We start from the raw sequence: 24049 nt of genomic DNA, 5'->3' as shown, positions 1-24049 counted from the left end.
TCAGGCTCGACCGATGGGATGATATGCAGTTATCATTAAATTTGATTCCTCGAATGATATTAACTCGCATCAATTAGTTCTTGTGAACTTATGTATATCAAGGATATTTACCAAGCGCTTTTCGGTGAAGGAAAACATAGTGAAAAAACCAAGGTTATCTCAGTAAAGGCTTGTTGTCCCCTTGGGTTCGAAGGTCAGATGGCAGTCGATCTCGTAAAAATTAGAGCCGTCGCCAAATCTTGGGGTAAGTTGCAGAGCGGAACCAAGGCTCCCATGAGCCGTGACAAAAATCTGGGACCACGCTAGGAAGATGATGAGGGTACTGCAGTATTGACGCTTAGAAGAGATCTTTTGAGACAAATTTCGGGTAGATGGGGACAGAAAATGTTATTGATTTTAAGTAGATAATCAAACCATTACCAAGCATATATTAAACATATGTTAGAGTCTGACCACGCTAAGTTTTCATGCAAAGTGCTACGTGAAGTATGGAGCTTAGAGGAATATGTATGCATTCTTACTGCCAAGTTTGTGCAAAGTTAGCATACAGTTATATATACAGTAATTTAAAAATGTAGGTTGTATATTAGATATACCAAAGCTGGTTATCAAATTGCACAGATATACCTACCTTAACATACGGATATATATATTGAGTTAGCAATAATAGATCATGTGTTAAATAAAAACAATAATAGGGCACTATGGACAAATTGTTGAACCTCAAAACTCCGAAATGCAATTAGTATGCCCCTATATCTGGTGTTTTGACCGATGATATCGTATTATTTCTATACATTCTTATATATGCCTCAGTTCGCCGGCCCACATCGCACTAGTTGGTTTAACGGAAAGTAATGTAATGATAAAATTTGTCACGCAACGACGGTCTCAATTAACCATAAGTGGTGTCACAAGTCACAAGAGACACCCACACATGCCCATTCGAAAGTCTCTGGACTGGACTAGCATCCACAATGTCTTCCTGACTCTTACGGCACAGTACGTTGGTCCCACGGGATGTACAAGTAGTAACGATAAAATAAGACCAGTGTTCATGTGTGTGTACCGTCAACGCTGAATTGCGTCAATCTCAACTAGGTACTCGTTACTCCCCGGTTCCCCTACATATGACCGTTACTGATGTGTGTGTGCGCGCGCTATATTTAATTGTCCTTCTGTGTGGTCGTGCACATACTGCCGCCATGTGTGAGTTTACCAATGAAGTCTATCCTATCGGTCAGTTCTACTCAAACTGTTGAGCGTCTCAATCCTTATCGAAACCTAAATAACGTATTACATGCATATCGTAATACGGGCTTGAGTTTAAACTCGTATACAATAACGCCTATTCATGGTAGACTTAAACACCGAAATACGCTAATTAGATTAACAAATATAATGATGCTAATGATGCACACCGCCCTCCGCAATCAGTATTTTACAGTTGTGTTCGTAGCCCGGCGTTGATAACACGTTGATTGAGAGTCATTTTATTTCCCTAAAGTTTGAGAAGCGCACGCGGTGGCTAATATTAAAATGTATATTACCGCTGCCCCAGTCGCGCCCAGGGCTCTCGGACAGATTGTACTCTGTACTTCCTTACGATGAAGCCAACTCGTTGGAACTCTTTTAATCCTAAGTTTGACCCCGGAACAAGTGACCCAGTGGACAGTTATGTTTGCGTGACATAAACATTGGACTTCGTGACTTTTTGAATATATTTAACGTTTAATTAAACGATTCGTTTTAATCTGAAAGTAGTGGTTTTTATTTGAGAGTCAACTGTGACCACATGGGCAGTGTCGATAGGCGTTTATTTCAAAATGGGTGTGACGGATGGTTATGATTGGGAGTCCTACAATGGATATTACTCAGTGAGTCATCTTAAAAGATACTTATACTTTTTCACAACAGGTAAAATTCTAGGCATGTATTACTTCACAGTTTAAGTTACCAATTATCTAGTCATTTGTCATAATAGATTTGCAATCATCATCATCTCCTATGCAAATATCATACTAAACATCAAATAACTCTGCAATTACACTTTTATATATTGCACCCACCACAATGTTATCTGTTCTTGTACTCGACCTCTATGCAACTAACAACATATAATTTTTTTTTTGTTTACTTTGTTTATTTACACATCTATTACTAATCATTATGTCATTAAGAATATTATATTACCCCCAAATTCTCAACAAAGTAAATTCGACCGTGTATAATTAGTAATTAAATTGATTAGATAGTGCACTGATATATTTTTACCTACTGGTATAATGTATAATATAAATGAGTGGTTGTTTGGTTTGTGACCTCATTGTAGCAGGAAAAGGAATTAAATTGATGATAACGCGCGCTCGCCGGTCGCCATGTTGTTTGTCATCTACTTAATGCGACTAAACTCTTGAACATTCGATTCATAAAAGATTTATGCTATTTATCGTTAAATATACAGACACGCAATAGAGACAAGCAATTTAATTAAAATCAAAGCATAAAAAATAATGTGTATTTGCGGCCCTAAATTTACCTACAAATAAGGAGTTTTAATCGTTGCTTCATTATGATTTTCCATCATATTCGTTTAATTTGAATTAGATAGAGGCGTTATCAAGATTATCTTTAATCTTTAAATGTAACATATGTCTCAATTACCTCATTCTTTAATCAAAAGATGTTAGATAGCCCAAATAGATGAATTGATCACAGCAGTTGTAAAGTAAAAGTTACAACTTGTTTCCTATTTTAGTCTCGAGTTGCATCCGCATCCAAAATACCCGTGCAGCGTAAATGTTTATGTTCTAGCGAGCACCGTTCATGTGTTGAAATCTTCCGAGAAACATTTCGAGAACCCTCTTTATATGTAGATTTTGATTAACGACGTAATGGCTTGATATACAGAAACCTGACATTTCTAGCTATTACATGCCCGGTGTTGTAGAAATATGTACAGTCAGCGTCAAATACTTTGTAGCAACCAAAGTAGCCAAATAGTTAGGTACACCATATATTTAGTATGGTGTACCGAACTATTTGGCCACTTTGACTGCCACAAAGTATTTGACGCTGACTGTACCAAATGACCATAGTTATGCAGAAAACGACCAACTCCACTGAGATACGGAGTGACTCACACACTTTGACAAAAATATAAAGTTGTTCGCTTTCTACATAACTATGATCCTATGTAACTGTAGGTACATAATTAGGCATTAAAACACTTGTGTGATCCTTTTATGAAACTCACTTCATTCGTTTAAAAAACCTATACACTCGTATTTTAATACCTTTCATTATGTAGCAGTCACATTGAAAAGATTATTATTGTAAATATTGTTCACTTCCACTCTGTAAATGAGGGTACCTAATATTTCATACACTACAGCTTGTAAAAGGACACTTACAATTTATCCGTCCATTACTAATAGGTATAAGCGACGCCTACAATACAATGACATAGTTACAGTGCACCACTGAATTCGTTCGTTCACTGAATGTTCCAACCATTATTGTAGCTAAATATAAGATATTTTAACATCTACCAACTTTATGCATGTTGGTGTTTAAGGTGATTCTAATGGGAGTGATGTATCTATAGGGCGAAGAGTCCGTCGGTTCCATCAATACAATGTCGATCTGCAAATCGGAGCTGCTGTTCTCGCCGGTGAAAGAGCACGGCGTACACTTCAGCGTGGATAGCCTGGACTGCTCGCTGCCCGCGGAGCAGGACCTCATCCTCACGTGCCAGGCCAACAAGGACAACTACACCATCGCCTTCGAGGGCAGCCTCACCGTCTACTCCGAGGACAGCGAGTGTAACGAGTTTGCCGTCAATCAAAAACATGGTTAGTTATTTTTTTTTTATTGTTATTTATATATATAACTTAGGTATCGCATATGTTTTACCCTTATAAGTAGATTCATATCTAAACTACCTATATTTATTGCGCTTGAGGATAAAATGCTCCTGGGAAATTCATGTGCTCATTACCGGAATTAAAACGTATCGAATAACAACGTAAAGTTTAAATCCTAGTTTTAATATTTTTATCAAATTGTACTATCAGGTTTTTGGAAAAATGAATCGTTCGATCCAATCATCTAAGAGTGAGGAATTTAAGATAATGACATAATTGTTTACCTTAGTCGCGATTACCTTCAATATGATTCATTGTGACTAAATGTACACTTTGTAGATAATTGTCTTCATTCTATTTTCAGACAAATTGGATAAGCAAGAAGATAATGCAACGTTAGATGAAAGAACACGCAGGAATTTAGAATTATTAGAAAGATGTAAGAAATTAACCAATAAGCTAACTACTTCTATGGCTAGGAGTGATTTAGGATTAACTACTTGGAGTAAGCTTAAGAAACAGACCAACCATTCGCCTTTAAGGAGGTAAGTGTGACTTGTTTATAAATATGTATTTTATTTTAATTGTTGTCAATTAATCACTCATATATTGGCACGTACACAGGCACCCTTCGGGGAACAACAATGAGGATTCCCATGAAGCGACCGATGCAACAAGTGATATGAGCAACTCGGTTATCAAGAGCCAAAGTCTGCCAAACCTGTACAGAAGAAAGATTATGAGCAGTTCCATTAACTCGGCTGCTCTCAGTAATTCAACGGTACGAAAATATGTTAATTACAATCGACTAAATTAATATCACTTTATTCATAATCTCAATTCTGCCTGCTTTTGTAAAGATGCGAACCCTGTTGCAGAGCTGAAAATGAGCATTATGGAAAATTCCCTACTTTAAAATGCAAATACGCTACCTCAAAAAATTAAATCAACGAATAATAATCAGCTGTGAAGTTAATCTATAGTAGAATTGTAGAAAATAACTACATCCACCCGACCTGTAACCATACCTGCCCTACTGTAAATTTAAGTAAGAATTGTCCCCTAAGCTGCCGATTCCTACCCACTTTACCATGCATAAGAAAACCTTATATGTAGAATTTATACTCGTATTAATCTTTATAAAATTAAATAGTGCTCGCTAGTCTTAAAAGTATTGTTATATAAGTGTATCTCATGTAAGTGAATTTTGTAAATTCTTTATGAGATAATAAATGTCTTAAACCATAAGTCTAACTGTCCTGTGACTGTATAATCCCTCCGTCAGCTTGACCTTGTTGTCTTTCACTAACACCTTGTTATGCCCTTGTTTGCAGGTCGATTCTTTCACCACCAATCAAAGATTAATGGGTACACCGACCTGTATGAAAGTATACGATGTATCGCAGCACCGTTCGACGCACGGAAGTCAGCATTCAGAACCAATGAGTACCTCCTCGACCGAAAACCAGTCATCTTCAGACAAAAGTCAACCAAAGCAGGCTTTTAGCCTGGTAAAACTGTTTATGAAACAAAAAAGCAATGATGGTGTAGTTGGATTGGATCAGATAGACAGGTCAGAATGCTGGCCATCTAGCTCTGGTGGTGAAAGTGGAGACTCGATGGGAGAGCCAAAAGATGACTCCAAGATTTCAATGCGTTCTCAAATGGAATTGCCGTGTGATGTAGCGGAAGAGGGTTCAGCAATATACGATGAGATTCCATCTAGCAACCCGTACAATAATAGAGTTTATGACGAAGTAATAGAAGAGGAAGATAATGACGGTGTTAAATTAAGCGATAGCGAATCTAACCTTTATGCAACAGTAAATAAACGCCACTCAAAGAGAACCAACGTCAATATGATGAATAGCCCTTCAAGACTGAGAAGTAATAAAAAATCATATTCTTCCCAATCGTCCAACACTAGTGTTAGTATATCGAGTTGCTCCGAGTCGGATGGAACCCAGATTACAAAAATGAATCGATTATTGCAAAGAGAGCCTTTTGATAATAAATCTACTTCGACTCATCTCGAGACCACCACTATTGATAAGAGTATGCAGACGTCAACGTTGCAAATGTCGACTATATCACATGAACGTGAATTATTCAAGATAGTGGAACCCTCGTTTCTTGAGAAACTTAAAGAAGGAGACTGTGAGAAACCTGTATTTATACTATACCCTAACTACACGCTTCCCGATATAAGTTTTCTGAACGGCCGACCAAATATATACTTGAATCCTGTAAAAGTAAACGTATCGCCAAAATCAAGCGAAATCAAGAGGAACAGACTGAACGTTAAAGGTAAACGTCCATTTTCTTGCAACGACGTGGAGATGCTAAAAAAGAAGGGGCTCGGGCACATACAAGATTGGGATTCACTAAACTTTTTGCTACCCACAGAATGCAAGCAAATGTTATCAGAATTACCCGAACTGATGCAAAACGTAAGAGAAAAGGAATGTGGATCAAAACGCGGTGACAAATACTGTAACGCGAAACCCAGATCCAAGGGCAGGCCCATAAGTTGCGACTGCAACCACCTGGCGGGCCACAACACCGCCGTGTCGTCCAGCTCCAGCACGGCCACGCAGCCCTCGTCCGGCTACCGCGGCTCCTCCACCATGCTCGCCGACTCCGCGCAGCCCGGCCCCGCCAACCCCCTGTTCGTGTACCGCTACGACAGCGCCACCAGCTCGGAGGCCAGCCACGAGGGCCACCGGCGGGCGCTCTCGGCCGAGCAGGCTCGGCTCGCCAAGCAGGGCGACCACGCCCCGCCGAGACCCCCTCTACCTAAGAGCATTTTGCGTAAGTCGATGGACAAAACGCGTAAAACCAGCACGCCGTCAAAACGTTACAGTATGTTCGAAATGGACGAGCTTTTGCAAGATCAGATTGTTTGTATGACGGCTGCGACTGAGCACAAGACGAAGAGAAGATCGCTGCAGGAGCCTTATTATTTACAAAATCAAAACACAGAATATAGGAAAAATAACGATTTAGCTGCCAAAAGACTATCGCAGCAATTTCTCGATGCGGCCGATAAAGATGCCGACTACAATGAACTTTTCCACGATGAAGGTGTCGGTACTGAGAGTAGCCTAGAATCGGGCAAATCGAATGAACTGAAATACCACAGACCTCACACGCCACCGATGCCTAAACCGAGAACTAAGAAAACTGAGTACACGGAGTTCCCTCCACCGGGCGCTCTGATCAGCAGCGCTGATTTACAACAATTAGAAGAGTTCTTGAAATTAAGCGGCTTTAATTGCCAAAATATGGATGAATGGGACCAAAATCAAGTCCAAAAGGTAAGAAATCAGGTTACCAAGTTTCTGCAAATGAAACGTTCTCAGGAAGAAAATCAAAGGTCCACAGATTCTAGCGGCAGCAGCTGCAATAGCAAAAAATCTGTTAGTTTTGCCCAAAAGTCTGAGGCCAAGCCCGAAATTCAACCAACCCAAGTGAAGGCAATGGAAGAGCTGAAAGTAGCCAGTCTCACCACACCGCCTAACTCACCTAATATTTCTGCTGTAATTTCACAAAGACTATATCAGGTATCATTTTTCTCTAAATAGTTTGTCGACATCATTGCCTATTGATTTCTGTGAGTACCTTTGGTTCTTTTATGTTTCTTTGCGGATTGCCAAACTTGTGTCTTTTTTTTTGTCAACACCTGCTTGTTGTCTTTATTTTGCCTGAAATAAAAACTGGCTAATTTTATGGGGCTGTTTATATCGTTCACTAATTCATTACACACATATTAATTATACTTATACACATATGTCCGCCACTTAATTATTTCCTTCTCCAGGGTAAAAACTTGGCGGAGATACCAATTTGTGAAGAAGCTGAAATAAGCCCAGACGAATTCAGCAGCCCCTTGCATCACGATAGCAGAGGAAAATACGACTTAATTGATTTATCACAAAAGAGAGGTAAGGATTTGGATTCGTCATCAAATTATCACGACTCGAACATTTTGATGACATTTGAACTAAAAGGCATCATTTTCTGATAATGTTTCTTCCTTATTTCAGCCTTAGTCTCAAATGTGACGGATGCGGTGGAAATGTTGATTCAACACTTCTCTTCGGCCACTGATCAAGCCGAACTGGCTTTCCTGGGCGACTCTAAACAGTCTCCAGCTTGCGCCAAAATCGCCCTAAATGCCCTATGCCCGGCATTGTACGCTGTTTTCAGGGATGGGTTAAAGGACAACATTGAAACTTCCTTCGGAGCCGTAAACAACTCCGTGTGGCAAATGGTGGAGACAACAGCAAGGCAGGGTCCAATAACGAAATCCTTGAACGAGTTGGTGTTGAGGATCAATAGTGAAGATGCTGTCACGGAGGGGCTGGTTAAATTCAACGCCTTCATTCTGGGACTATTAAAGTAAGTTGTTGTGCAGTCTTCGCAATTTTATACTGTAATTGATTGATTTGTCCTGAAGCGGCATTTAAATTTATAAAGTATGTTGTGTGTGTTCTTGGCCAAAGACAGTTTTTCCGCAAATTTCCCGCAAAAAGTCTATATAATCTAATGATTATACAGTTAGAAGTCCTTATTAGTATATTACTACAACTTTAATTCTACTATCAAATATATTTATTTAAAGGTTATACAGGACAGTCTTAAATAAATCTTAAATTAACTAAACAATTACAAATAAAGATATTACACTTAAAACAATACATTAAAATAAATTATTAAAATCACATAATTATTACAATACTAAAATTTAATTTACAAAAAAGTATAAAACAAAGAATTAACAAATAGTAAAAAAAAAACACAAACTAATCCAAAATAAAGCTGACGCATGTATCGTCCCAAAGCAAGCAATTTCCTTTCTGTCAAGGCACCAGCGTCAAACCGTTAGGCCTCTTACCGTCCGACCGGCTAAGGCCTGGGGGCTCGAGCATGCATGGGACATTTGCCGAAATAAGCGCTCTCCGGACCAGATCACTTAGAACGTGATGGCGTGGGAATCTCCTCCCTGCACAACGACCACAACTCAAAGCGTGGTGACCGTTGCTCCCCACCATTGTACCGCAGATGCATATGTGAGGAAGAGCCACTGCCACCCGCATCTAATCGTTGCCAAGGAGGGTGCCCAAATGCGGAGATGGAAGCGCCCCCGATTCCGATCTGGACCCCGCCTCCTCAATCCTCTTAACCCCGACAATCCTCTTAACCCCGACATCGTCTCATAATCGTTGTACGTCCTGTTTCTCGGGTCGGGGCGCGTTCGGATTGAGAGCCGTCCAAGCCGCCAAAGCATCAGCTGCGTAAGGTATGGATACCCTGTTACCATTGGAAGATAAAATTCGAGTAACAAGATCCACGACCCCACTCGCCGATGCCAAGAAGACTCTACCGACTCACATCCCGCGCGCGCCGCACCCCCAGACCACCACTCCGAATGGGCAAGGACGCCAGATCCCATTGTTCTGGATTGAGAGCCACATTAAGCAAGGACTCAATAGACTCCCTCAAAGCTCAGTCGAAAGAGCCCATTTGCACAGGGTGAAGCCATGTCGGTACTGTGCGCAAAAAGTACATGAGCTTGGGAACAGCAAAGCAGACCCGCAACAGCACGAGAGCAACATGCGCTGACAGTTTCTCTAATCTCTCCTTTGCCATTAAGAGAAGCTGTCTTGACTTTAATAGTATCTATATTACTTATTGTTCAGCTATTTGGAGTTCCCGACCACCCTTATATGTAATATAATTTTATAAATGTTAGAATTTAAATTCGTACACATTGACATAGTATACGGTTTTTTTTGCACAGCGCTCAATCAGTGGACGCGTGGGTATCGTACGTGCGCACCCGCGAGTCGGTGCTGAGCAAGGCCTACAACGCGGACTCGCTGCTGCTGGCCGGCGTGCAGGCGCCGCGCTGCCGCGCGCTGCTGGACTCGCTGCAGGCCGCGCTGGAGCCGCTGCGCCTGCTGCCCTTCTCGCTCGACCTCATGTTCGAAATGCGCGAGCTGCACCGCAGCTTCAAGAAGATCGAGAGCGACATGCGCGCTGCTAGTCGGGTGAGTTACGTACTTTTGTCGTTCACTCATCGCTGAGAATCGTGGCCGGACGTGAATACCCAAATCCACCTGATAGAGACATTGAGGAGCTCTCTTGAATGTGCCATTCCAGCGCACAGTTCGATAGATGCTGCTCTAGCTATAATTCCGCCCGTTAGAGTGAAAAGAGATCACAGACTTCCACTTGCTACGGTCTCGGAACAAAATATGCTTCACACACTTTCATGAGTTTCATGACGTTCTTCGTGCATGATCTACCATTGTCGCCTTTTTCATTCAATCACGCAAGGTAGGTACTCCCCTAGTCAGTACCGATTTTTGAAATGTATATTCTCGGATAATTTGAAAGTAATCTATTTCTTATCACCCTAACAAAATCATTACCATTATGGTATTTTTTTCTAAATATTTGGTTATAGCGAAGTGGTTGCATATTTATAGAGCCTTGTTGGTGCCTAAATATGTATACACTGATAAACAAATCACTCTTTCTACAATATTTTAACTACAGTTTACTGTAGTTATAATATTTTATATATATTAGCGACCATGTTAGCTTGAATCGTATCGTTTCTACATACAAATCAATTCACTCTACTGCTAACAGACTTGCCGCAAAGGGAGACATCGCTTTATTTGCATTTTATTGTTTATTGCATGTGCTTACGGCTCACGAAAATACACTCAAGTCTGTGAACGGATAACTTTTGGCATTTCGTTCGTGCACAGCTTTCATAAAATGCAAATAAGGCCCTGCTTACGTTTCACGTGTGTCGGCCCACGAAGGCCGTTCCCGTCACCGCGGATGGCATGATGCATGATGCTAAAAGTCTTTGGTGTATTTAACAGCCTACCTCGATTAACACCCCACCACTAACACTGAACCAGCGGAACTTGCTGAAATTAGTGCGCTCCATGCAATCGAGCGGGCTTTCGAGCGACGACTGCCAGACCAGCGTCATAATGAGGCACAAAGAGCCAAAAAATAAGGAGCCGTCTACTCCGGACCTTTTAAACGACTCCGCTAACGTAAAGACCGCGGTAGAGAAAAACAGACCACGCTCCTGCGTGAATCCTTCGCCGATCGGATACGACCTGTGTCCGAACAACAGCAGGATAGAGTTAGAGAATAATCGGCGCTGGTCCGGGGTGCAGCTTGGCTCGAAGCTGATGCAGGCGTTCGACCGGCTCGTGTTCGACGACAGCGACGACTACACGGACAGCCTGGAGACCCACAAGCCCGCGCGGCTCGCCGCCGCCGACTCCAAGGTAACGGCGGGGCTCTAGCTCAGTGTGCTTCTTCGTGTCGTGAGATCCACGTTTTCTTGGTTTTGTGTTCATTCATTTTCTGGTTGTTTTTCTTTTGCAGGAACGCTTACAGCTTTAAACCATTTTTTGCATATTTTATTAATTTATATTTTTAAGTTAAGTTGAGCACTATCATTTTTGTGTGATTATTATTTAATTTAAACACAGAATTTTAATTAGTAAAAACAATATTCACCTTCTTATGTAATTTGTATTACTAATATTGTTGAAATAGGTAACGGGGTTACGGTGACAGGCACATGGATATCATCATAATGCCGCGGTTGTCAGATTTCAAAATTATGTCATACTCGTACAACTTAGTAGCAATTAACTACGTTTTTTCGTTGATTGGGTAAACTGGTATCACAATCACTGGCATTGTTCGACTTATTCATGTTGGCACTGGCGTGTTACACTCAGATTTCAATTACATTTCAAAGTTCAATGCCTTATCTTATCGAGTTAGTAGCCAAAAATATAAGTACCTGTCGTCGGTCCCGCCTGGATACTGCTCCACGCGTTACGGTTGAACGAACCAGACTAGTAAACCACTCGTGTTAACTCTTTCTATGTAGATACCTCCTATACCTACTTTTTACAGTACAATAACTAGCGAGTCTTTGTCTTATTACAAAGAAGTAACGTGCAAAAGTTTACCTTTGAAGTCGACTGTAAGTACTCTAAATTAGCAACTTTTTGCTACAATAATATAATGACCGATAACATATCAGATATTAATTATTTAAGGTGTCATGCCAATCAGACGATTAGTTGCTACAGTTTTAGGCTTATTTATAAGGCTGTTATGGATTTTTTACAGCTGGAATGCAGCGGCGAGGAGTGGCGGCCAGGGTCTGCGAGCAGCGGCCAGAGCGCGGCGGCCAGCGGGCACTCGGGCGGCAAGTTCCGGAGGCTGCAGCTCAAGTGGGAGCTGCTCAGCAACGCCGAGAGCCCGTCCTCGCCATCTGGTATGCTTTTAAATTTAATAACACGAAATAAACACGTCCGGTCGAATATGTATGCAGAAGGCGCCGGTTTCTCCTATCAATCCCACCAATAGTGTCAAAAATTTTTTTAGGGGTTTCAACGCCCTTTGCTTCAAATCGCATGGAAACTGGCGAAACCAAAGCTATAACTATAAAAGCTACAACTATAGAAACCTTTGACAATTGCTAGCCCCATTCTATCAAACATTACACTAAGGAAAGGATGTTTCACTTCCTTTTTTTGTATTGAAATATTATGCAAGGTTTTGTTAATTGATGTACAGGAGAAACGTCCCCGGCAGCGGCGCGCGGCTCTAAGATCCCCCGGCCCGTGTCGTCGCCCGTGCGGCCGGCGGCGCCCGCCATCCCCGAGCCCGCCAAGAATGCCCACCGGTTAGTCATTACTCACATATTTTTAGATTCTACTTATACTCTTGATGAGTAATGATTTCGACATTACACTTAGTAAATGCACGTCCTCTTGCATTAATCAAATTATTTTGATTTTACTAACACTTTTTATTATCAACAAACGGAATGAGTTAGGTGACCATTAATTAGCGATGATGCAGACGATGAACAATTGAGCAGAATATGCATTACATAAACAACTTAAAAATATTGTCCTAATGGTGTCCTAAACTGTTATATTAAAAGCATAATTAAAAATCTAGTTATTTAATCTTGTTGTTTATAAGATGACAATGAAAGATATTCAAATTTTCATTTGACGTTCGCATATAAAGGTTTTTACACAAAGGTATAAAATAAGGCTTGTTGTATACAATACTACATTACTCCTCCTCCCGCAAAAAGGGTTTGTTTGTCTATAGTCCGAAAAAGCCAAATCGTGATGGTGGTTTCGTCTTCCGACCCGACCGGCGCGGTGACGGTTGGTCTGGTTGAGCACGGGATGGTGCAGACGGCTCGGCTGATCCTCCGTCTGAATGATCTCTGCTGGTGGAGGCCACAGGTGCCGGTGGGGGCATGGGACCGTCTGGGTGATCCCTGTTGGTGGCCGCTGTTGTCGCCGGCTGTTCGCTATGGTCGCCGCTCTGTTCATAGGCGTTAATGTTGCGTCTATAGTATGTGAAATTTTTGATCTTAACCGTTTTCTTAGGAACTTGTTCAGGTTCCGGTTGCCTAATTCCAGGCACTGGTTCAAATGTTTGTTGACTTGTGTCGATGGTCGTCTTCGGTACATGTTCATACCTCAGGCGAAGCTGGTCTGCATGTTTGCGTTTATGTACTCCGTTCGTGAGCTCTACTTCGTAAGAGTATGGTCCGTTGCGTTTAACTATTGTTCCGGGGTCAGACCCCTTATCGATAGGTTTATTAATCCAAACCTTATCGCCAGGTTCGTAAACTGGAGGCAAAACTACCTTGTTGGTAGGTCTCAGCATCTGTTTGAGGCGTGCTTTTTTCCATGTTTTCTTTTACATCAGGCTTCCACAGGTCGAATGTAGTGCGTATTGGCCTTCCGAACATCATTTCGTAGGGCGATCGATTTGTTGAACGTCGTGGGGTATTGCGGTATCCCCGAAGGAAGCTGTTAAGGCGTTCGTGGAGGTCAAAGCTTCTATCACTGGCTAGCATTCGCTCCTTAAACGTGCGCACTGCGCGCTCCGCCAATCCGTTAGTTTTTGGGTGATATGGCGTTGTTTTAATGTGTGTAATGCCTGAAACTCGGCAAAAATGGTTAAAATCTTCTGAAGTGAATTGTGGCCCGTTATCACTTACAATATATCTTGGTGTTCCAAATGTAGCAAATATGTTAGTTAATCTCTGCACTGTTACCCTGGTTGTAGTAGTTTTCATCGGCACCACCTCTAGCCACTTCGTATAGGCGTCTATAACTATTAACCACATATGACCTAAGAATGGCCCCGCGTAGTCTACATGTAACCTGTGCCAGGGCTCCACTGGTATTCCCCACGGAAATACCGGCGCTTCGTTCGTGTTGCTTCTCGACTGCTGGCATAGACTGCACCTTTTTGAGAAAGTTGATATGTCGTTGTCAATGTTTGGCCAATATACGTGAAGACGTGCCAATGACTGCATAGCTGTAATGCCGTTATGGCCGTCGTGTAGCATTTCCAGGATCTGTGGTCGGAGTGCTTCTGGTATGACGAGTCGTCCGTTCCAAAGTAAGATTCCGTCTTCATATGACATCTGGTCCTTTTTTTCATAAAACGTGTGTAGCTCGTTGGAAAGGTTTTTCTTATCTGGCCAATGCGTTATAATATAATTTTTGATAACGTTGAGCGTCTTGTCTTTGAGCGTCTGTTTTTGTAGCTCGTGTTTAGTTACGGGAATGTTCTCGAGCCTTAGATGTAGTAAATGGGCAAATTGCGGTAGCCCGGTTCTTTCCTCTAGTGTTGTGTCGTTGCATGTGATCGGTAGTCTTGATAGTGCGTCGGCCGGGGTGTTTTCTCGTGCTGCTTGGTAAAAGATAGAATATTCATAGCTGTTTAATATCATGGCCCATCTAAGGAGCCGGTTGCTAGCAATTTTGGGTGTTTCTCGATCTTGACTGAAGATCCTTTCTAGGGGTTTATGATCAGTTAACAGGACGAACTTCCTACCATAGAGATATTGGTGGAACTTAGTGACGGCATATACAATCCCCAATGCTTCTCTGTCGATAGTTGAGTATCGTTGTTCGACGTCGGAGAGTGTTCGCGAGGCATACGCCACGGGTCTCATTGCCTCATTGATTTTATGAAACAAAACCGCCCCAACTCCCTTCTCTGATGCATCACTGCTGAGATATATCGGTTTGTTTTCGTCATAGTGTACGAGTGTGTCTGATGACGTCAGGATGTTTTTGAGTTCGTTCGTTATTCTTGTGTCCTCTTCGGTCCAGTTCCACCTTTGGTTCTTTTTCAGATGTCTGTACAATGGGGCGCATCTCATGTGAAGGCTATCTATGAAACGGCCATAATATGTTAATGAGCCTAACAAGGCTCGGAGTTCCGTTGTGTTGGTCGGAATAGGCATGTTCTTAATCGCATTGATTCTTTCTTCTGTCGGATGTAAGCCGCTGGCGTCTATTTTATGTCCTAGAAAGGTGACACTTTCCTGTAACCAAGCGCACTTATTTACTTGGCTCTTCACTCCGGCGTCTTGTAGTCTCTTTAATACTGTTTTTACGCGTGTTAGATGTTCTTCTAAGTTATGGGCTGTTATAAGGATGTCGTCAAGATAACAAACAACACCCTCAATGCCACTGAGGATCTGGTGCATTGTTCTTTGAAAAACGGCCGGCGCAAACGAAATTCCAAATGGTAAGCGTTTGTAGCGAAAGTAGCCCTTATGTGTTGAAATCGTTAGGTATTTCCGCGATTCTGGATGGATCATCAGTTGTAGGTATGCATCTTTCAGGTCAATCTTTGTAAACAGTTGCCCTCCAGATAATTTTGATGTAATCTCTTCAAATCTGGGAAGTGGATAATCATCGATTTGAACATGTTGGTTTATAGTAACTTTGAAGTCGGCGCAAATGCGAATGCTTCCGTTTGCCTTAATCGCAATGACAATCGGGGACGCCCATTCAATTGGAGTCGACATGGTATCAACTGGTTCTAAAACTTCTTCTTGAACTAGACGTTGAAGTTCGCTGTTTACTTGTTCACGTAAGGCGAGTGGTACCGGACGAGGTCGGAATGTTTTCGGCTTCACGTTGTTAGGTATGTGAATCTTGGCACTATGCCCTTTTATAGTTCCAAGTTTACCGTCAAAGAGTGACTTGAACTCTTGAAGGATGATTTGTACTGCATTGTGATGTTTTGTGTCGTGCTGGGTTAAGGTTACTGCTGCAGGTGTTTTTATGTTGCACAACCTGGCTCCAGGGGGCATAGGTAGTTCAAAACTTAGGCACCAATCCAGCCCAAAAAGTGGAATGTCGTTATGTTGCGTAACGTAAGCGGTCAATACCTTCTGAGTGTTAAAAGCGTTAACTGTTATCTCGCATGTTCCTAATGTTTCAATTTGTACTTCGGTGTAAGCAATAAGGTTCTTGCATTTCTTTAGTGGTGGACGTCCAATGGTATTCCATAGGTTTTTTCCAATTACGGAATGCACTGCTCCTGGATCATATAGCATTTCGACCCTTTTTGCGTTCAATAAAGTTGGTAACATAATTTTTGTAGCCGGGTTGTGTCTCTTCACGGCAAAAGTGTGTATGCTCTGTTCATCAAAATCTTCATCGTCGCTGTCTGTTTGCCTTGTTATTTGTCTCTTGGTATTGTTCTGTTTTAACTTGAGTCTGCCACTGGTTATGCAGACGCATGAAAAGTGGTTTTCTTTGCCGCAGGCATTACATCGTTTTCCTTTTGCCGGGCAGTCATTCATATTCGTGTGAAAATCTCGTCCGCAAAACATACATGTTTTTACCTTAGGTGTTTGTCGTTGGGTAGGCCGATGGGTTTTGGGTCTTATTTTGTTAACGGTTTGTTGTTCCGTACTCATCTGAGGGTTGTTAGTTAAACGTTGGCTCTGTAGTTCTGCTTGTTCAAGTTTGTTTGCTGTGGCTATAACATCAGAGAGTTTAGCACTGTTTGTTGGGTGTTCTTTGATAAGTTCTTGCTGCCATGTGCTGTTATTGATGCCGATTACCAGTTGGTCCCTTATGCGTTCTTCCAGGGTGTTCCCGAATTCGCAGTATCCCGCTAATGATCTTAGCTCGAGGATGAATTGTGTGATTGTTTCTTCTGTTTTTCTGTGTCTAGTTGCAAAAGTAACTCTTTCTGAGAGAACGTACGTTTTTTTTCCATAATATTCGTTAAGCACCGTTTTTAAGTCATCGTACGACTTTGTAGTAACGACGGCTGGTCGATAGTAATCTACGAGTACCTTGAAGGCTGCAGGTCCGATCCGAGAAAGAAGCAGTTGCTTTCGCTTATCCTCAGAAGCTTGTTTGTCAAGGCCGTGAATTTGTAATTCAATTTCGAAGCGCTGGATATAATAATCCCAGTCTTCGGTTTTGTTATCGAACGAATCGAATTGGAAACGATCAACGCGTTCGGCCATAGCTCCGTCGTCGTCGTCGCCAAAATGTTATATTAAAAGCATAATTAAAAATCTAGTTATTTAATCTTGTTGTTTATAAGATGACAATGAAAGATATTCAAATTTTCATTTGACGTTCGCATATAAAGGTTTTTACACAAAGGTATAAAATAAGGCTTGTTGTATACAATACTACATAAACAAACTATGTAAAATACATAAACAAATCAAAAATAATGTCCTGCACATCTTTACCAAATCATATAAACTTAATAGACAACTTGAGTGCTCAAGGCCACCCCACACTAGCGTCTTTGGGCGTCGGCGTCTAGTCGGTGCTATAAAAAAATGACGTCGCTGCGCAATTGCGCCAACGTTGCGTCGAGCAGCAGCCATACAGTTGACTAGACGCCGACGCTCGGCAGATGCTCGTGTGGGGTGGCACAAAATTATATATATTTCGAAATCAGTCTTTGAATAGTAATAAATTAGTTTTCGTCTATGTATATATTTCGACTTGAGAGATTGTAAGACGTCGTACAATAGCAATATTTGTATCGCGCAGAGGCATCCCGGTGCCGGTGCGCAAGGGCGCGCCCCCGCCGGCGCCGGCCGGCGCCCGCGCCGCCGCCAAGCGCCCGCAGCCCGCCAACAGGTAACACTATATTCTAACAATCTATCGTTTTCCTTACAATAATGTTACGTTCATTTCAGGATATTGTACTTTGATTTGCACTTTAAAGGTGGCGGCAAATTTAGCAATTTCCTTTAAGTATTTGAGTTTACCTATAGCTTACTATGACTAAATACGCAACACAGTTTCAGTAATTTTCACCAGTTTGAAAAGTTACAAGTGGGAGAATTCCTGTATTCTTTAAATAGTTATAAAGCTCAGTTGTGTTCGCACTCTTGTAGAATATTGATTTCCTTGCACCATTTAAATACTTTTTCCTCAATTATTTTGCCGGTGGTGGTAGATTATTATGTATTTGTTATATATACGCTTTTTTACCTGCACATACCCAGAACTTTCCCCGAAGCTGTGAAGAGAGTCGTCGCCAAGATCAAGGAGAAGGAAGCCGTTATTTGCAAGCCGGTTGCTAGGAAACCCGCGCCGTATGTACAGACCGAAACATCTAGCAAACTTACAGCACTAACGAAAACTCTGATCTAATTTTATGCTGTTTCTTTATTCCTATTGAAGCATGTCTCTTACTAACATCTAAGCTAATCTATGGAAATTGACCAATGGTATTTCCTCATAGCAAATAACAACAAAATAAGTACAGTAATCGATTAGCCCGATTCGAGAAATGCTTCTAAGAAGCCGAAGCGATACGATACCGATCTGTCAATGGCAAAAGTGACGTTTTTTGGTTGAAGAAATGTCACTTTTGACACTTGTTCGAATCGAGCCGTCGGTTAATTCCTTCTCCATACTAGTGTGTCTTAATTAAACTGTTTTGGCATTTATTTACACAGGTAAAATATTTCATCTCTCCTATTCGGAAAGTTCAGCTTTCATAGGCTAGCCGGGTCGAAAGTATTATCGAAATCAAATGTCAATTGCATTGCATTATTTAAAAAAATATAGTACTTGTATTTAATATTTAAATGTCAAATAAACATAAATATTTGTTAATAGATGTATACAAATGACGATGAATGCTTAAAATATTATCATTACATTACATTCATTAATTAACTTTCACCTTTTTTTAAGGCGCGTAATACATTAAGACCAGAGACATTCCAATTTAAGATCGGATTGTGTATGGTTTTAGATTTTTTCCGATCAAAATGTAAATGACGCCAATTCCAGTCATAACCTACATTTTTTGTTGATTTTCCCCATACTCGTAATAAAAAGTAGAGTGTTTAACTCGGGTAAAAGTAACCATCTCACCCTCGAACTACTTCGTTCGAGCGCCAAAATATCTCGGGTGATATGGTTCACTTTCCACCCTCGGTTAACAATCTACTATGATTTGATTTACACAAAGGTACATCGACAATTCGACAGTAACAATGAAACCTTAACCTTATAAAATGTACGTGTCTCGGGTCTTCCTATCTTATTAGAAATCTTATTAACTTATTAGGAAGAAATATAATAACCGAGTAAATAAAGAACTTATTAGGAAGAAATAACCGAGGAAGTTATTAACATTGAGGAAGGCAATGTCTTCATATTTTATATAAATAAAAGCCATCAAAACAACGGAAGTTTTTGTTTTTATATGTATTTTGGGCGGATTCAAAATGTACGTGAGCGCCTCGATTGATACACGACCCGATCCGAACTTTAAGATACGTCAAATATTAAGTCTAGATATGATATGGATCGGATATGCCAGTGTTGTATATAGACCTAATATTTGACGTATCTTAAAGTTCGAATCGGGCCGACCGAATAAATAAACAAAAAGCAAGGTTACCGGATATCGTTTGCATTTCATCCAAATGGAAAATTTGTCAGTGCACGTATTTTATGTATGTCACGTCGGCGTGTGACCTTTAGGTAACTATACTAAGTATTATGCACCAGTTTATAAATAACCTGTCGCATTAAAACGTAAGAATGAATAAAATGAATTGCGTATGTAAAAGTGTAAAAATCCAAAATCTAAATACATTATGTAAATATCCAGTCAATTATTTTGCTAATTATAATTTTAAACTCTATTCACTTACAATCATGTGTAAAAACAAAAATTACGTCATTCGACCATTGTTGTCTAATAAAAAACCCACGACAATCAGAAAACTTTCCCGCTGAGATATAACTAAAACGAATATAACCTCGACTTCTGACGTAAATTGTTGTCGGGCAAGGGCCCAAATTTGCCATGACTGAATAATATAATTGGTACAAATTACGTATATACATTAAGAAAATTTTAATAAACTGACTTAAATCTGATTTGGGTATTGCTTGAATTTTAGGCTGACTGTCGTATGAAACTTGTAACTTAACTTTGTTTCATAGAATGGCTAAAAACAACTTTGACACTGGCGTTTTCATCGTTAATTCCTTATTGAGTTTGATGTAGCGCAGAAATATCGGGGTGTTAGAGACGGAGGTTTCTAAACTGTTAGGAATGTGGTGTCGGCAGGACGTCGCGAGTGGACGGCGCTTGGGCGTCGCCGGCGCCGCGGCCGGCCTCGCTGCCGTACGGCCGCGCGCCGCCGCCCGCCGCGCCGCGCCGCGCCGCCTCCTCGTCCGCCGCCCGCCACCGCTCCGCCGCGCCGCACCAGAAACACAAGTTAGGACACTCCTACTTACTTTGTCCTGTTGGTACTGGGAGGGTGAACGCGTACATGATCTACGGCGTAGCGCGTAGCAGCTATCAAGCAATAATGTTTCGTGCGCGAAATGCTTTGAGAGTAATATCGTAATAATATCAAATCAGTAATAGATATTTTTATTAAGAAAGTAATTGCGATTTAAGTAGCGTAGTATTCAGGGGTACTAAGGTAAATAGTAAATATTCTCACTGTACACGGGTAATACAAGAATAGGACTTTATACTTACGTCTGGCAAATATGTGTAGGTAATATGTATGTACTTACCGTCGATGTGAGCGCAGATTCTTAAACTTCATTTGATTTCCTTCTTCGCATCGACCTAACGACTCTATTGAAACAAAATTACAATACTTATAACGTATACTGACAAGTGTTTGATACAGATACGTGAGAACACTATGGCACCGGCTGCCGTCGGATTCCGGGCACCTCGCGTTCAACGAGGGCGAGCGGCTGCGGCTGATCCTGGAGGTGGACGCGCAGCACCTGCTGTGCTGCCGCGGCGAGCAGAAGGGGCTGGTGCCGCGCGACGCCGTGCTGCTCGAGGACTTCTGATGCCCGCCCTAGCGTTGGCAGCCTGAGTGGCGCCCCTTACATTTCGGCCGCCTTTAAACACGCCACAGGCTGCCGGTTATAAACTCTCCAAAAAGTGTAGTGAAGCAGTGAGTGTTTAGTCATTTCGAACTGGAACTTTTCGGTTGTAATGGATCCCGTGAAGCGAACGTTTTGTATGTGAGGACAACGGTTGTAAATAGTGAGGCGAGGTTTTGTATTCTATTATAATTATGTACATTTTATTTCCAGTTACCTCTCAGCAATATCGATATTTTTATTCGCCAAGTAACGAACCCTACTACATCACTAAAAAATATAATTCTCACGTTTATAAATTATTTAGTAAATTCTAGTCTTACGTTTTAAGGCACGACATGGTCTTGAACTGTAAATAATGTTATTTAAGGACACAAATTGGGAAAATATTTACAACAAATATAGAAATGCAAATTGCCTATTTAAATAAGTAGGTTGATGCATTTATTTCTTTGTATAAAACACTGCAGTAAATATTTTCTTCAATGTGATGTGATATAGATGATTATTTTTACTATAGGGATTAATCTCAAATTAATTACTAAGGAAAACGTTTGTACGCTAAATTATTCCAAATTTAATGCCGAGAGAAAGACGCCCAATATCGGAATAAATATAAACTTAGGTAAATAACACTAATAATAATCATGAATTTGATGTCTAAAGTTACCCATATTTGTATATCATTATATGATGTGTATAATTCGTAGAGTGTATAGGTCCTTCGTGTGTGTTAGAACTACATTGTTTATTTACAAACCCATTTTTAATAAGCCTATTAACCTCAAATATTTTTGGTGCACACACATTCCATGCTGTAAACGAACATAATATCTTAAAGTTAAACCAATCGGGTATTGTTCATTTTTATGCGTGTCGCGGACAGTAAAGTTAGGATGCTTATGTTGGGGTGGTAAGAACAGTGTGTGCAATCATCTCAGGCAGTTACAGTCCGTTACAGACTTGCTAACCACCAGCCACCGGTACTAACTGCATGCGCCTCTCCTCGCACCCTCCTTCGGGTCTATGGTGACGGGCTGGGCCCGAGAACTAAAGCGTTAAACGTACAGGTGTTGGGAGCGTAACCTCTAGCGTCACTAACTGCACGGCCTCTCCCACTGCCCCTCCCCCGGCGTCCCTCCACGACCAAGTACCCGCTACCGCACATGCTCTGCTTCCCAGATGCACGGGCACCACCCGCGCTGACTGCGATCAGCTAAAAACTGCCAGTAAGTATTATAAATTAGACTACGGTTTCACTTTAGTGCCGCTTTTTTGGTCACTGATATTGTGATATACCTAACCATATCACTGCTTAAGGCGGATTAAGGGAAAGAGATATTTTTGGTACTTATTTGTATTGCTCAAGTCTGGAGAAGTGTGGTTAAGAACGGTACGATTAGTATTCCTGATATACTCTTAATCTAACTTTATACTCGTATAGATATTCAAATATATCTGTCGACATAAATGTAATGTAAATAATGTTTTAGCGAAATATTAAATGTCAAAATTTGTAACAAATCTTTTAAATGCACGATACAGTTCCTCTCGTAGTCCGTCGTGCTGTCGAGTCGTCGTTTCGGTTCACTTAGCGCTAGTGACCCAACGTACTCGACGATAGCGGGCGCTTTCTCGAAGCCATACGAAATCGATACTCGATGCTCTTGCCAGCTCCGTGGTAATATAGAGGCTCTTCGACCGACAAATCTCATTAATCTAGGCTGGTCGTAAGTTTACACAAATTAGAACTGTACCATAGTTTAAATATTTATACTATAATTAGAATAATAACGACATTGGTTATACGTTTATAGTTGAATTAGACTGCAACTGTCATCAGCATATTAAATCACGTTTGTTTGTTCAAGGATTAGTGTTAGCATTAATTCGCGCTTTGTGACTGAATGATGTGATGTGGCCTTTGTATGTAATTAAAGTTAAATAGTATTTAGTGTGATGTGTGCGCTTGTTGCATCGGTTCGAGTACTCATTATATCGTCTACTTACCGATTGTCATCGCTGTATGCTTCGACGAATGTGTAAATTATAATTAAATATGTTATCTAAACTCCAAAATAACCGTTTAAGTATTAGACAAACAGACATGCCTTAAGAAATAAATAATTAGTAGCCGGTCGCCGGATAGCTTCGCCATAGCTTCCCCTGCGCCGTCCGCCGCGGCCGCGGGCGTAGAGTAAGTTTGTAACACCCGTTTGTATGTATTATCGAGTGATGTCCGATCGTTTTATAAATGACTATTCCTGCGCGTTCTTTCATATTATAGGCATCGTTAGAGGCGGTGACCCAGCTGTCCTCGCCGGTACAAACTGTTAAGTTATTTACGATAGTTAAGACTTTATTTATAATTGCGATTTATCGGGATCAATAAGTTGAACTTGTGTTGATAATTTTATTTTCTTAAGAAAAGTATACAAAAGTAAAAAAGAGGCTTTCGTCGATTTACGAAATGTCCAAACGAACGACTGAGAAATTAATTCCGAATATATTTTTATTATGTTTAACTCGAAATCAATACTGTATCTATTATTATGTATTTCAAAATAAGACATTTTAATTCAAAATATTTTTATTTATGTTAGTGCCATACAATGAATGTATTAACAGTGGATAATTGATAAATATTATTGTAACCATATAAACCAAATAAACTTATCTAAAATACTCAGTCTTTTTAGTTTATTCCTCAACATTCATTTACACTGGACTGAAATCTATAGCCTACAACCGACGTTACCTCAATGCGAAGGTTATGTAGAAGGGAATGCGATCACCTCTCTAATAAACTTAATTCTCTTCTCGACACAAATGGACATCGTGGTGAAAATTTCACGGATACTTTGGACCACAGTCCATGTCAAACAAGCCATATTTACGTAGTCGGACAAAGCGTATTTTTTT

General features: G+C 40.8%; 1 protein-coding gene across 12 annotated transcripts in view; it reads left to right on the top strand.

Annotated features, from left to right (window-relative positions):
* Positions 1-23812, top strand: part of LOC133516041 (uncharacterized) — a 90453-nt gene extending 66641 nt beyond the window's left edge. For 8 of the 12 annotated variants that reach the window (XM_061848747.1, XM_061848748.1, XM_061848746.1 and 5 more), the window contains 14 exons: positions 3608-3854; positions 4231-4411; positions 4491-4647; positions 5201-7429; positions 7687-7810; positions 7913-8267; positions 9670-9919; positions 10769-11188; positions 12051-12198; positions 12501-12609; positions 17792-17881; positions 18253-18342; positions 20343-20492; positions 20920-23812. In XM_061848747.1, the coding sequence (XP_061704731.1) occupies positions 3608-3854; positions 4231-4411; positions 4491-4647; positions 5201-7429; positions 7687-7810; positions 7913-8267; positions 9670-9919; positions 10769-11188; positions 12051-12198; positions 12501-12609; positions 17792-17881; positions 18253-18342; positions 20343-20492; positions 20920-21091 (4722 nt within the window). In that variant the 3' untranslated portion in view covers positions 21092-23812. Of the gene's footprint in view, positions 1-1462; positions 1878-3607; positions 3855-4230; positions 4412-4490; positions 4648-5200; positions 7430-7686; positions 7811-7912; positions 8268-9669; positions 9920-10768; positions 11189-12050; positions 12199-12500; positions 12610-17791; positions 17882-18252; positions 18343-20342; positions 20493-20919 lie in introns of those variants that run through there. The other 4 variants (XM_061848752.1, XM_061848750.1, XM_061848741.1 and 1 more) reach the window with 4 other exon arrangements.
* The last annotated feature ends 237 nt before the right edge of the window (positions 23813-24049 follow it).

Source organism: Cydia pomonella, chromosome 3 (assembly GCF_033807575.1).
Source record: "Cydia pomonella isolate Wapato2018A chromosome 3, ilCydPomo1, whole genome shotgun sequence".
NCBI lineage: Eukaryota > Metazoa > Arthropoda > Insecta > Lepidoptera > Tortricidae > Cydia > Cydia pomonella.
This window is presented reverse-complemented; position numbering and strand designations above follow the sequence as displayed.